Source organism: Mustela putorius, unplaced genomic scaffold (genome assembly GCF_011764305.1).
Source record: "Mustela putorius furo isolate JIRA1106 unplaced genomic scaffold, ASM1176430v1.1 tig00003853_pilon_pilon_pilon, whole genome shotgun sequence".
NCBI lineage: Eukaryota > Metazoa > Chordata > Mammalia > Carnivora > Mustelidae > Mustela > Mustela putorius.
Window position 1 is genome coordinate 19,370,398 of NW_025422005.1, and position 13,921 is coordinate 19,384,318.

At 54.7% G+C, this 13,921-nt stretch overlaps 1 protein-coding gene across 4 annotated transcripts in view; it reads left to right on the forward strand.

Annotated features, from left to right (window-relative positions):
* The window catches only part of RPS6KA1 (ribosomal protein S6 kinase A1), a 38,736-nt gene that overhangs the window by 14,689 nt on the left and 10,126 nt on the right, over positions 1 to 13,921 (forward strand). For all 4 annotated transcript variants that reach the window (XM_045064008.1, XM_045064009.1, XM_004741097.3 and 1 more), the window contains 15 exons: positions 230 to 346; positions 604 to 685; positions 2,858 to 2,938; positions 3,115 to 3,194; positions 4,475 to 4,581; positions 5,273 to 5,310; positions 5,658 to 5,800; positions 6,166 to 6,236; positions 6,511 to 6,599; positions 7,631 to 7,695; positions 7,965 to 8,067; positions 9,502 to 9,632; positions 10,952 to 11,077; positions 11,296 to 11,385; positions 11,751 to 11,909. In XM_045064008.1, the coding sequence (XP_044919943.1) occupies positions 230 to 346; positions 604 to 685; positions 2,858 to 2,938; positions 3,115 to 3,194; positions 4,475 to 4,581; positions 5,273 to 5,310; positions 5,658 to 5,800; positions 6,166 to 6,236; positions 6,511 to 6,599; positions 7,631 to 7,695; positions 7,965 to 8,067; positions 9,502 to 9,632; positions 10,952 to 11,077; positions 11,296 to 11,385; positions 11,751 to 11,909 (1,482 nt within the window). The remainder of the gene's footprint in view (positions 1 to 229; positions 347 to 603; positions 686 to 2,857; positions 2,939 to 3,114; positions 3,195 to 4,474; positions 4,582 to 5,272; positions 5,311 to 5,657; positions 5,801 to 6,165; positions 6,237 to 6,510; positions 6,600 to 7,630; positions 7,696 to 7,964; positions 8,068 to 9,501; positions 9,633 to 10,951; positions 11,078 to 11,295; positions 11,386 to 11,750; positions 11,910 to 13,921) is intronic.

Below are 13,921 nucleotides of genomic sequence, written 5' to 3' on the forward strand. Positions count from 1 at the left end.
TCCCTGGGCCTCCCCGGGCCAGGGCAGCAGGAGCGGTGGGAGCTGGGCCTCACCTGACCAGCACTTGGTGGTTTGACCCTCCCTGGCCCTTGAGACCCTTGGGGCATTGACCAAGAGGAGGCCGGCCCTGTCGGTACAGCTGTCTGGTGTGGCCAGCAGAGCCCTGTCTCCAGGGGGAGGGGGCTTGGATGGGCCCCCCTGTGCTCACCAGCTCTATCCCTCCCATTAGGATGAGGGCGTCCTCAAGGAGATCTCCATCACGCACCACGTCAAGGCTGGCTCTGAGAAGGCCGACCCGTCCCATTTTGAGCTGCTCAAGGTTCTGGGCCAGGGATCCTTTGGCAAAGTGAGTCCTGGGCCCGCAACTGGGGGGGGCCGCACTGGTTGTGTCAGAGGTGGGGGCGAGGGGTCCCCTTGGGGTTCAGGATCAGAGGGTAAGTGTTGCTGGGTCTCAGGGGAGGACAGGAGGTCACCTTGGTACCCAGGGAGGGCAAAAGGTCAACCTGGGGCTCAGGGAAGTTAGAGGTCAGCCTGGGGCCTGGGGGATGGGAGCTCACAGGTCTCTCCAGCTTCTCCTCTGCCTTTTCCCCATTGCATTCTCAGGTCTTCCTGGTGCGGAAGGTCACCCGACCTGACAGTGGGCACCTGTATGCCATGAAGGTACTAAAGAAGGCAACACTGAAAGGTGAGTGAAGGTCACCTCCCCATGCAGAGCCCAGGCTGGGCACAGGATTGAGGGAGACAGTCCTGTTCTCCAGAGTGTTGGGTCTGATGGAGGAGATGGCTCTATTTCCAGGAGCACCTGGTCTGAAGGTAGAGAAACAGGTCTGTCCTCAGCCTCCCCTTACCCCCCTCCCACCTCATGGCAAAGACAGCATCTGTTTCAAAGAAAAGACTTCTGGGGGATTAGCCTCATCCCTCCGTTATTCCCCCGAGCCAAGCACCCATTGCCATAGCCGAAGATAAGGATCTGGAAAGGAGGCAGGGGGTGAGTACGTGTGTTTGTGGCAGGGGTCCTCACGTGCCTGGCATTGACATGAATTGGGAGAGCTATTCCATGCTTGGAAGGCTGAGGGAAACCTCTCAGGGTGGAGAAGGGTATGAAGGAAGAGGCAGGGAGTCTGGGAGACAGTGGGGGAGGGTAGGAGAGGGGAAGTTGAGGCAGAGCCACAGAGACGGAGAGCAGGGAGGTTCAGAGGGGAGCCCAAGGCCAGATCTGGAATTCCAAGGCTCAGAAAGGGCATGATGGTGGGTGGTGGTGGATTTTGGGCTGGGCAGTGACCCTTAGAGCAGTCTGGGAACCAGGGCAGCCACACTGACCAGCGGGTGGTAGGGGCAGTGGGCCCTGGCTGGGGTGAGGTGGGGGAGGATCAGAAGTGTTGACCTTGTAGACTTTAGGGGTCCTGTGGACTGTGCTGTAGCTTTGATACCCTCATGCCAGCTTGGTAGGGGTAGAAGTCATTCCCCAGGAGGGATGATGGGAGCCATGGCAGGGAGGGCGGAGGACTTGGTCACTGCTCTGAAGGCCTCCCAGGCCAGGGTGTGAGTAGCCAAGTCAAGCCTACAGTGTGGGGCAGTTGGGGCTGTGAGTGGGGAGCCCAGGGGCTGGAGGGTTTTGGCCTCACAAAGGGTAGGCTCACATAAGGAGGGGCCACCTGAGCTGTGCCTTGAAGGATGAGTTAGGATTTCTCCAGACTAAAAATGATAGAGAAAATGTACTCCAGAAAGGAGAAGGTGTTTGCCTGAGCAAAAGTGTAAAAACATAAGGCGTATTTGGGAAACAGTGGTTGGAATAGTCCGGCTCCAGCATGGCCCATGCCACGTCTGGTGAAGGAAACGAGGAAATTAAAGGAGAGGGTGAAAAGTGCTCTGAAGGGGCAAGCACAAGCACTGCAGGAGAGAGGGTGCTCATTCAGTTTCGCAGTTGAAGGAAGACTTCCTGGAGGAGGTGAGGCCTGAGCTGAGTCAAAGAAGAAGCTGCTGGTGATCAGAATGCCTAGGGACTTTTATTCTTGGTTTTTTGTTTTTTTTTTGTAATAAAGGATTTTATTTAGTTGACAGAGAGAGAGAGAGAGAGCATGAGCAGGGGGAATGGGAGAGGGAGAAGCAGGCTCCCCACTGAGCAGGGAGCTTGTGGAGGGAACTTGCTGGGATCATGACCTGAGCCGAAGGCAGACGGTTAACCATCTGAGCCACCCAGGCACCCTAAGGACTTTCATTCTTTTTTCTTTTTATTAAATATTTCATTTATTTATTTGACAGAGAGAGAGATCACAAGTAGGGAGAGAGGCAGGCAGAGAGAGGGGGGTAAGCAGGCTCCCTGCTGAGCAGAGAGCCCAATGTGGGGCTCGATCCCAGGACCCTGAGATCAGGACCTGAGCCAAAGGCAGAGGCTCAACCCACTGAACCACCCAGGTGCCTCAGGACTTTAATTCTTAAAAAAAAAAAAAAAAAAAGAAAGAAAGAAAGAAAAAGAAAAAGAAAAAGAAAAAATATGTGAGGGTGCCTGCTTAGGCCCATGAATCTGAATTTTAGGCTCAAGGAAAGGAATCTGCCTAATTAGCTCCCAGGTGACTATATCCCCATCCGCCCCAGAGCAACATTAGGGATTTTTTTGTGCCAGGTGGGGAAGGGGCTGGTAAAAGCATCCTGCTATGGGGAGCCTTGGGGGCAAAGGTTAAGAGCACACAGAGGACAGAACAGATTGCTCAGACTGGCTGGATTGAATGGGACAGGGTTGGGGCACTCCCATAAGGTGTGAGGAACTCGTGGAAAAGAGATCCCTGCTTAGCCAGAGCTTAGGGATGATTGTTTCGGGGGGCCAGATTCTCCATGACTGCCTTTCTCTTCTGGCCAGTGCGTGACCGCGTTCGGACCAAGATGGAGAGAGACATCCTAGCCGATGTAAATCACCCGTTTGTGGTGAAGCTGCACTATGGTGAGACCGCAGACCCTACCTGAGTTCCCAGCCTGCCTGCCAGCCCTTGCCCTGCCTGTGGGCTGCTGCCTTTCCTGGATGTTGTCCCCATCCCCAGCAGGCCAAGGGAGCTTAGGGCAGAGGGGCAGGGCCCAAGGCCGGACTGGCTGCGCCATTGCCTTTTCCCCTCTCCCCAGCCTTCCAGACTGAGGGAAAGCTCTATCTTATTCTGGACTTCCTGCGTGGCGGGGATCTCTTCACGCGGCTCTCTAAGGAGGTGAGCTGACACCCCACCACCATAGGGCCCCGGGATGGAGCTGGAGGGACGAGACCTCTCATCCCAGAGCTCTGTGAAGAACGTGGCCAGTGTGGCTTGGACCTGGGACCATCTAGGCCTGCCCAGCAGACCCTGACCTAGGAACCTACCCTGGGACAGAGCGTACACCCTGGCCAAGCCACAGAATTTCTCCCAGGGTGGGTGAGGAGGCTCAGGCCCTGTGTCTGATGCCATCCTTGGTTCCCGAGAGCTAAGGGGTCTTTCAGTCCGCCACCTCCGTTCTTCTGAGTCTGCCCCAGGCAGGGCTGTGAGGATGGGAAAAAGCCCCAATTCTCCCCGAAATCTAGATATTTTAACATTATGTCCTATGTGGGTATTTTTTTTTTTTTTAAGATTTTATTTATTTGAGAGAGCGAGCAAGTGAGCAAGTATCAGTGGGAGGGACAGAGGTGGAGGAAAGAGGGAGAAGCAGATTTTTCACCAAGCAGGGAGCCCGACGTGGGGCTCCGTCCTAGGACCCCAAGACTATAACCCGAGCCAAGGGCATACACCCAACCAACTGAGCCACCCAGGCGCCCCTAACCGAAAGGATTTTAGCGGACCTAAAATAACTTGAGGCAGATATAAAAGCAGGACCACTAACACGAGTCAGACTTTAGAAGAGAAGCAAACTCTAAAAGATTTTTTTAAATGTTATTTTAATGTTTGAATAGGTAAAACGTTTACATGATTGAAAAGAAAAATATCATTGAGAAGTCTTCCTCCCACCCCAGTCCCTCTACCCCCCCATAGGTAAATGTTTTTATTGATTTCTTGTTTAAGCACCCCATGTTTCTTTAGTAATACCAACCATTCTGCTACACGTTCTGAATTCCAACCCCCAGTTTCTTACACAAAAAGTACTGCCCTGTATACACCGTTCTGAATCTTGCCTTGCTCGAGACAGCGTATCTTAGAGATCGATCCATATCAGAACCTAGAGAGACTCCCCGTGCGGTTATGGCCGCATGCGTGGGACAGACAGTTCAGTCCAGTCTCCTGCTCCATCCCTGGGCCCTTTGCAACCCATCTGCTGTTTCAGAACAATGCCACAACGAGTGACTTGTATTTGAGTCATTTCACACTCAACTCCCTTTATAAAGAGAAGAGTGTGTGGCCCTGGGGTGTCTGAAGGTCCTCCCCAGGGGCGGCCCTGAGGACCAGAAGGCTGCTGAGTGCCCAGCGCCCTAGCTCCTGAGGGAGAGACGCCCCCAGCTGACGCCCCTGCCCGCCCGTTGTAGGTGATGTTCACGGAGGAGGACGTGAAGTTTTATCTGGCTGAGCTGGCTTTGGGCCTGGACCACCTGCACAGCCTGGGCATCATTTACAGGGACCTCAAGCCTGAAAAGTGAGTAAAGCCTGGCCTCCACACCAGCTGCCCTAGGGAGTGCAGAGGCCAGCCCTGGGTTGTTGCCCGATGGGTGGGCGGGGCTCTCCCCAACAAAGTCTCTCTCTCTGGGTGCCCCGTGAACAGATGGGTTGAGTGGGCTGGCGGTGGCAGCAGGCCCACCTCGGGGGGCTGCTGTTGACAAGGCCGGGGCTCTTCTGTGCTGGTGATTGCCTACATTTTTTGCTAATCCAGTGTGATGTCTGAGATGCCATCACGGAAGGTCATTCCTTGTTATGATCCTCTCTAGAATTTTCCTTAATATTAGTCCTCAAATGGTAAACTTGGAGGAGCCAGGGACAGGTGCTCGGCTGGAATGACACCTGGTTTTAGCATTAGGCAGACCTGAATTCGAGTCTTATCTCTACCACCTGTTAGCTCTGTGACTGTGTAGGGTTACTTAACTTCCCTGAGCTTTAGTTTCCCCAATTGTTGCAGTAGGGCCCTAATAGTACCTACATCAGCCCGTTGTTCCAAGGATTAGCAAAGAAGGCAGGCAACACCTCTGCTCCATCTGCGCCATCTGCCTCTCCTCAGATCGATCTGGGTGGGTCACCTTCTCTGGGCTAGGCCCACCCTCCATAGCCCCCCTGGTGTCACAGATCCCAAGGGCCACAGCTGAAGGGCCTGACCCCGTATCTCTCCATTACAGCATCCTTTTGGACGAGGAGGGCCACATCAAACTCACTGGTGAGTGGAGGGCCCCTGCTCCCCCTCCTCAGGTCCCAGGGGAGGGCGGGATGGGCTCTTGAGAGGCCTGGGCTGAGAACCAGGAGATCCTTCCTCAGAGGCTGTGCCACGCCCTTGGAAGTGGTTAGAAGCCGAGGCCCTGGACTTGGATGACCTGGGTGTGAACCCTGGCTCCCCACTAGGTAGCCTTGAGCAAGTCACCTAACGTCTCAGGGCGTTAGCCTCCTCCCGAGTGTCACGGGGGTGATGCCTCAGGCCTGTGGGCAGGGGGGTTGGGTGTGCAGGGGTTGGCAGCAAGGAAGGCAGGAGGTTCCTAAAGATGTGTCCTCTTGCCCTCCTTGCCACAGACTTTGGCCTGAGCAAGGAGGCCATTGACCATGAGAAAAAAGCCTATTCCTTCTGCGGGACGGTGGAGTACATGGCCCCCGAGGTTGTCAACCGCCAGGGCCACACCCACAGCGCGGACTGGTGGTCCTATGGGGTGTTGATGGTGAGTGCCCAGGCAGGGCTGAAGCGTTCAGCCCATGTTGCAGGCCTCAGTTTTCCCATCTGTACAGTGAGGGGGTTCATAGTGTCTACGACTTCCTTCTGTCTTCTCCCCGCCAAGCTGCCTCACCCTTCCCACAGGCACAGGTTCCTTCCTTGGGAGGAAGGAATCCCCCAGCCTCAGCCCCCTAGCACTGCTTTCGGTGTTCTGATTGGAAGGAGAAAGAGAACTGGTCACAATTCCTGATCCGGGGGGCCCTGCCACAGTCCAGCAAGAACCCGGGGAAAGGAGCTGAGTGGCCCAGGTGGGAGGAGGTGGGGGACATGGGAGATGGAGACCAGAGCCTCACAGACCCTTGTCCTTTGCAGTTTGAGATGCTGACCGGCTCCCTGCCCTTCCAGGGGAAGGACCGGAAGGAGACCATGACGTTGATTCTGAAGTAAGCACCAGCCATGCCCTGACACTTCCAGGGCTCCCCTGATGCCGGCCCTAGCCTGGGGGCCAGAACAATACCCTGTGCCTGCCCCAGGTTTCCCCATTGAGACCCTCCCCTGGGATAAGCCTTATGCTTTCCCGGGCTTGGGAGGGGAATCCCTGAGTTAGTTGATGGTTTGTCTGGATTGAGCTGGAAATTCAACCTAGACAGAACGGGGAGGGGAGACAGGGCCTCTGGGCACGGACTCAGCCCTGATGAGACCTGGGGGCTATTTTAGGGCGAAGCTAGGCATGCCCCAGTTTCTGAGCACGGAAGCCCAGAGCCTCCTGCGGGCCCTGTTCAAGCGGAATCCTGCCAACCGGCTTGGTAAGCAGCCCCAGCTCGGGAGGGGAGCGGGCCACAGCTGCAGCCTAGGCCACAGAGCCACATCTGGGCTGAAAGGGGCTGTTGTCCTTTGTGTGGGCAGACAATGCCGCGGGCCACCCTGCTTTCGGGCTCCATGTGTGGTGTTTGTTGCGGGGGGTGACCTGTGTGTAGGGGGAAGGCAGGAACTGAGTCATCCCTACTCTCCCTGGGGACAAGGACAGAGCCGCCCCCCCCCCCCGCACCCCCCACCCCGCCCAGCTCCTTCACCAAGGCTGCTGGCACAAAAGAAAGTGTGAGTTCAAGAGGCAGAAGGCTCAGGTCCCAATCCTGGCCCCGTGTCAGGTCCTCACCGCCCCGCACACAGCAGTCCCTCCATAAATATTTGTTGAATGAGGGCCATTTATGAGCTAAGTGACCCAAGGAAGTTGGCTTCACCTCCCAGAGTTCCGGGTCCTCGTCTCCACTGGAGATGATGCTCACGAGCCCTGCTGACTAAGTGAGGTTGCATGAACGTGCCTGGTGCGTAGTAGATGTTCGGTATGTCTTGGCTCCTTGGCTCCTGGGTTCCTCTGGACCATGACCAGCTTTGTAAGGTCCAGTCTGGGTCCCTGGGGTTGGATGGACTGAGAGTTTGCCCAGTGGCATTCAAGGACATAGGATAAGAGCAACAGAGAGGAGGCCTGGCTGGAAGGGAGATGGGGGGCTTTTGCAGATCTCAGAACAAGGCCAGTTTCTGTTCTGTATGGCCTAGGGCAAGTTGTCTGACTTGCTGGTTCTTTCTTCTTGTGTTAGTACCCTGCAGCTTGATCATAAGGGTCTCCAGAAAGTGGAAAATGCCAAGTGGGCAGTAGGCCTTTGGGGTGATGGCTGGGTGGATTTGGGGCAGGGGGAGCCCATTGTCCCCCATGCTCCCAGTAGGCAGCTGCAACCACTGGTCCCAGACCACACAGGTCTGGGTCACACAGCAAACAGGATGGGTATCTGGGGGCTTGGATGGTCCAGGGGCAGACCCTTCACCTGGGCTCTTTCAGGCTCCGGCCCTGACGGGGCAGAGGAAATCAAGCGGCATGCCTTCTACTCTACCATTGACTGGAATGTGAGTGTGTCTGTTCACCCCAGAGCCCCAATCAGGGCTTCGCCTGTGGTTGGCCGGGGCGGGGGGTGCTTCTACCAATCAGGGCCCCAGAGGTGGAGCAGAGGGTGACAGCATGGCCTTGGAGGCAGGGCTGCCCTCCCAGGGGCCAGCAGTTGTGCCCTTCCCTGTCTAGACAGCCTGTGCTCCAAGCCAGTTACTTCTCCCACCTGAGGCTCTTGGTGGGCTGTTGGGGGTGCCGTGCTGACTGGGGTGCCCGCCTCCCCTTGTAGAAGCTATACCGTCGTGAGATCAAGCCGCCCTTCAAGCCAGCTGTGGCACAACCTGATGATACCTTCTACTTTGACACTGAGTTCACGTCCCGCACACCCAAGGGTGCGTCTGTGGTCCGGTTTGTCTTGGGCTGGTGCAGGAGGGAAGAGGGAGTCGGGGGCCTCTTGGGATGGAGGGGTGGCCAGAGACTCAGGCAGGCCTAGGCGTGTGGGCAGACCAGAGAGTAGGTCTCTGGCTCTTTGTCCCTATCTTATTCGGTCTGACCCTCCCACCCCAGGGCTCTGTAGGCTCTTTGTATCTGGGTGAGGGGGTAGAGGGGTGGGTGGTTAAGGCCACAGTGGAAAAGTCAGGCTCCCTGCCCCGGGCGTCCTCCAGCCCACTGGGAAGACCGAACACAGGAGGCTCACATTCACGTCAGGGCTAAAGAATCTGACCCAGCAAAAACATGAGGTGGAGAGAGTCTGGCAGAGCAGAGGTGACAGCACCCACAGGTCAGGGCAAGTGTGGGAATTGCCTTTGGCTGTTCTGATCGCTGGACCTCAGTGTACTCATCTACAACATGGGCTCAACCACAGACCCACTCGGTTCCTGGGGTTCCTGCGAGAAGCCAAAGAGGGGGCTTCTGAGATGGAGTTAGATAAATCCCAATATATTGGCCAGATCCTGAGGGGGGAGTGTTCGTTCTGGAAGGATTCGCAGATGGATGGGTTTTAGCAGAAGGGGTGGTCTTTTCACTGTGGCTTGCACATCTCTGATGTCAGGGAGCTCAGCACTTCTCCAACAGTTTGTGCCATCTCGATTGCACGACGTGTCTGACCCATCTGTACCTGGTTCCTGCTGTGTGTGCCAGTGGTCAGCCACGGGGGGCTGGCCCTGCCTTCCCATGGGTCCGACTGTAGTTGGGGGGGGAGATATGAAGACTGCGGGGCAGTGTGACAACTACAGCTGCACGGGGGTGGGGAGCTGGAGGAGCAGCCTCAGGCAGAGTTTCTCAGAGGGGAGCGTGACAGCCGAGCGTTGAAGGACTCAGAAGCCTTGGAGTACCCGGTTTGAGGGAATAGCACGTGTGGGGTCTCAGGGTCTCCTTTGAGGACCTGGGGAGTCCGGTGAGGCTGAGCTGCAGAGCAGGGACGGATCACAAGGCCGAGGAGTTGGGCTTTCTTCCGAGGGCAGAGGGGAGCATTTGAAGGGTTCAGGCGAGGGGCGGATTTGTAGTTGGGACTGTCCGTCCTGGTGCTGCACAGAAGATGGACCTGAAGGAAGAGGGCCCGAGGGAGGAGGCCTCCAGAAAGGGATGGAGTATCTTGGCTTGGGCCAGACGCCCAGTGTAGAGGGTTTTTTTTTTCTGTTTCTTGTGTTTCAGGGCTGGGCTGGTCTGAACACACATGAACTGAGGCCTGGCATGAATGGCCTGCCCAAGCCCCCTCATAGCCAGCTATTGAGGCAGGCCTGGAAGCCCCGTGGTCTCCCTCTGCTGAGCTGCTTCCGGGTCAAGGGTGCCTTTTCAGGGTTACACACCACCTCTCACCCCCACAGACTCCCCGGGCATCCCCCCAAGCGCTGGTGCCCATCAGCTATTCCGTGGCTTCAGCTTCGTGGCCACTGGCCTGATGGAAGACGATGGCAAGCCTCGGGCCACGCAGGCACCTCTGCACTCAGTGGTACAGGTGAGGGAGCAGGAGATTGCTGCTCTATTGTCTTTTCTACCTGGAAGCCACCGGGGCAGAATGGCTAAGAGCACGGGCCCTGGAGTTCAAACCCTGACTGTCACCACGAGTCCGTTGGGCCCCCCAACCTCCTTGGGCCCCAGTTTCTCTGCTTGGATGGCAACATGGATTGAAATTTCCCAGCACAGGCCCGGAACGTTGTAGAGCCTAGAAAAATTAATGTAAGAGGGTGCCTAGGGTGGTGGCGCTGTGGGGTGCCTGGCAGGAAAGGGGGGCAGAGGCCTCATGTTTTCTCACGTTTGTCCTACATGAGTGCACTTTCCCAGCTCTGTGGGAAATTTAGAATTGGGAATCCCGAGTGTAGACGCTAGAGCTCATGGCCTGGGTTCAAAGCTTCCAAGGTAAGGGACTTTGAGGGAGACTTTTACCTTCCCAGGGCCTCCGTTTCCTCAGCTATAAATGGGGCTGATGAGAGAACCTTTCTCCATAGGTTGTTGTGTGTGTAGAGTTAAGGTGACTCTAATTTATTATACAGCTGGGACATCTTTGTCCAAGACAAACACTAAACCAGACAGGATACAAGAACGACAGGCGTGAACCAGGACTGTCGGGGCTTGTGGTCCCTGCTGGAGGGTGCTGAGAATAGTGCCAGCCCCGTGACCAAGTGCTATAGAGGCATTTGCTATTGTTAGTGGTTCAGAACCTTAAGATGCCTCATGACGTGGGCTCTGACACCCCAGAAGGGGGAGGCAGCTCACCCAAGTTCACAGGAAGTGGCAGAGCCAGGGACCTAGCTCAGGGCTCCTATGTCCCTCAGACCTGCCCAGCTTTCTCAGAGCCACAGGCCTCTTGACCTGTGTGGGGCGGCTGTGTTGCCTATCCCCGTCACCCCGGCCTGACCACGCCCAGAGCCACGGCATGTGCCCATATAGAGTAGAAAATGGAGGCCCAGTGCAGGGCAGATTCTTTTTCTTTTTTTTAAAGATTTTATTTATTTGACAGACAGAGATCACAGGTAGGCAGAGAGGCAGGCAGAGAGAGAAAGGAGGAAGCGGGCTCCCTGCTGAGCAGAGAGCCTGATGCAGGGCTCGATCCCAGGACACTGGGATCACGACCTGAGACGAAGACAGAGGCTTTAACCCACTGAGCCACCCAGGCACCCCTGAGCATGGCAGATTCTTGCTTGAGGTTACAGGATGTGGCTCCAGGCCTCTGGCTCTTGCCTGGTGCCACCTCCACCGAGCCAAGGCCGTGGGAGCTGGGGGACGAGCCCTGCATTCTAGAGCGGAGAGTCAACCCAACCTGTTGGTTTCCTGCAGCAACTCCATGGGAAAAACCTGGTTTTTAGCGATGGCTACATCGTAAAGGAGACGATCGGTGTGGGCTCCTACTCCGTATGCAAGCGCTGTGTCCATAAGGCCACCAATATGGAGTACGCTGTCAAGGTGGGCCTCTTGATTGTGTCTTAGCCAAGGCTGCTGGGCTGGGGGAGGCCAGTGTAGCCGTGGCCCTTTGGTGGCGGAGGGTGGGTGCCTTGGGCTCTGCAGGTGGGTGAAAGGTATGTGGCTGAGATTCCCCCCAGGCCCTGCAGTGTGGGCTCCGTGGCAGGGAGGGACTCCGGGGAATGTCCCCCTGATTTTGCCCACGTGCCCCCTTCCCTCAGGTCATCGACAAGAGCAAGCGGGATCCCTCGGAAGAGATTGAGATTCTTCTGCGGTACGGACAGCACCCCAATATCATCACTCTGAAAGACGTGAGTGGGGGAGGGGCCTTGAGACCGGGATGGGGGCTGGGGCACTCAGCTCTGGGATTTGTCTCAGGACTGCCATTCCTTTGACTTCTGATTTTCCTCTGCTCATGGGAGGGAAGGATCTTTGTGCCTCCAGTCTGGCTGTGCCCCAAGGCCCTCCACTTCAGACTCGGGCATTCTCTGACTGCTTTCCTGCCCCTTGGGGGACCAGTGCCAATATCCTCCTGTCTGGGGAGGACAGGGGCCCAGAGCACAGAGTAGAACACGTGTGAAGGCTCCTGTCCTTCTTCCCCGGCCTGGTGAACGGCTAACCAGGGGGCCCAGGCCGGGCATGGACGGGAGGGCCCTGACACTGAGCTCTCTGGCAGGTGTACGATGACGGCAAGCACGTGTATCTGGTGACAGAGCTGATGCGGGGTGGGGAGCTGCTAGACAAGATCCTGCGGCAGAAATTCTTCTCCGAGCGGGAGGCCAGCTTTGTCCTGCACACTATTAGCAAAACCGTGGAGTATCTGCACTCCCAGGGGGTAAGTCTGGGGTAGGGGGCAGCCAGTGGGGGTGGCGGGCTGCCAAGGGTCTCACCGTCAGTAGAGTGCGTGAGCCACGGGCTGGCCCAGGCTGTAGCCATCTTCAGGCAGCCAGCCAGAGGGGAGACGAGGGATGGTGGGTGGGTAAGTAGACGGATGTAAGGAATGGAAGGAGGAAGACATGAGGCCAGATGGTGAAAAGGAATGTTTACACAGTACTTGCTGTGTGCCAGGCACCATGCTGAGTTCTTTCCTTACATTATCTCAATTGCTTTCCACAACAACCCTATGAGGTGGGTGCTGTTATTGGCCCCACTTTGCAGGGAAGAAGAGCAAGGCTCAGAGATGTGAGGTCACTTGCCCAAGGTCACACAGCCAGGGAAGAATAGAGCCGGAGTGTCCAACTGAGGAGTGAGGTTGGGGAACTGCAGGTAGGGTGTGGGTTTTTCTGTGAGGAAGCAGCCGGGTCAGCCGGAAGCTGAATCTGGTTGTGGGTTCAGCTGCTAGGACAGAGGAACTGGATGTAGGAAGAGATGCTGCTGGAAAGATAGCAGGTGCTCGAGAAGTGTTTGTCCAAACCATACGATGTGGCCTTCATCATCGCATGGGGTGGAGGTAGAAAATTTCCTGTGGTGTGAATTGAAGCTGAGAACAGAGTTAGCATGAGTTTCTGTCTGGATGAGACAAGGTTTTGGGGTGCTTCCAGACAGCTTGGGGGTTAAGAAGGCCGGTTCTGGAATCCGAGGATTGGCTGTGTCCAAGTACTGTGTGTACAGCTGGGAAGGCCTCTCACCTCTGAGCTGTTTCCTCCTCTGCGAGCTCAGGATAGCCAGAGCAGCCACTTCGTTGTGCTGGGAAGGCACCATAGGCCAGGCAGCCCTGCAGGAAATGCTGCACTGGGAGGAAGAGGGCCAGATCGTGGCTATGGCTTTTTTTTTTTTTATGATAAATTATTAATGTATTATCAAAAATTGTAAACATATACAAAGCTATGAGAAAAGTATAATGAACCTCCATATACCCATCACCCAGATTAAAGAATTGTTGAGATTTTTATCTCTCTTTTTCCCTCTCTTTTTTCTTTCTTCTCTTTTCCTTCCTTCCTTCTTCCTTCCCTCTCTTTTTTTGTCGTTACTGAAGAATTTCTCCCACCCTTTTATTGAGGAAAACGTTCCAATCTGTAGAAAAGTTAAAAGAATCTTATAGTGAAAACCATTTCCCTTCTAGTGTCATCAAATCCTAACAGTCTGCCACATTTTTTGAATCTCTGTTTCTGCCTTTGTCTCTAGCTCTATATCCTTTTGTCTGGATGTAAATGTGTATTTTTACAGGTGCCTTTGAAAGGAAGTTACAGACATCATGACATTTGACCCATAAATCCCTATAATTAAAGTATTTTAAACCATATCTCAGAACTCATATTATCTTATCTCTAAAAAAGATATTTTCTTTCATAACAGCTCTCAAAATTAACAATTACTCATGTTCACATGCTACCTAGTCAATAGGTACATTTCTCTATTGTCCTTTCAAAAAAATATTTTTGCCATTATTATACTGGAATCATAATCTCTGGGAGATTTACACTTTTCATTCACTTTTTAAACCCCTTAAGTCTCTATTCAAAAACAGAGATAAAATTTGCATACAGTAGGTCTTAAGTGTAAACCTGATGACTTTTTTTTTTTTTAAGATTTTATTTATTTATTTGATAGAGAGACACAGCCAGAGAGGGAATATAAGCAGGGGCAGTGGGAAAGGGAGAAGCAGGCTTCCTGCCCAGCAGAGAGCCCGATGTGGGGCTCCATCCCAGGACCCTGGGATCATGACCGGAGCCGAAGGTAGACGCTTAACGACTGAGCCACCCAGACGCCCCAAACCTGATGACCTTGTTGAATGTATACATCCATATACCTCTGTAGTGAAACCTCCTTTTTTTTTTAAAAAAAAGATTTTATTTACTTATTTGACAGACAGAGATCACAAGTAGGCAGAGAGGCAGGCAGAGAGAG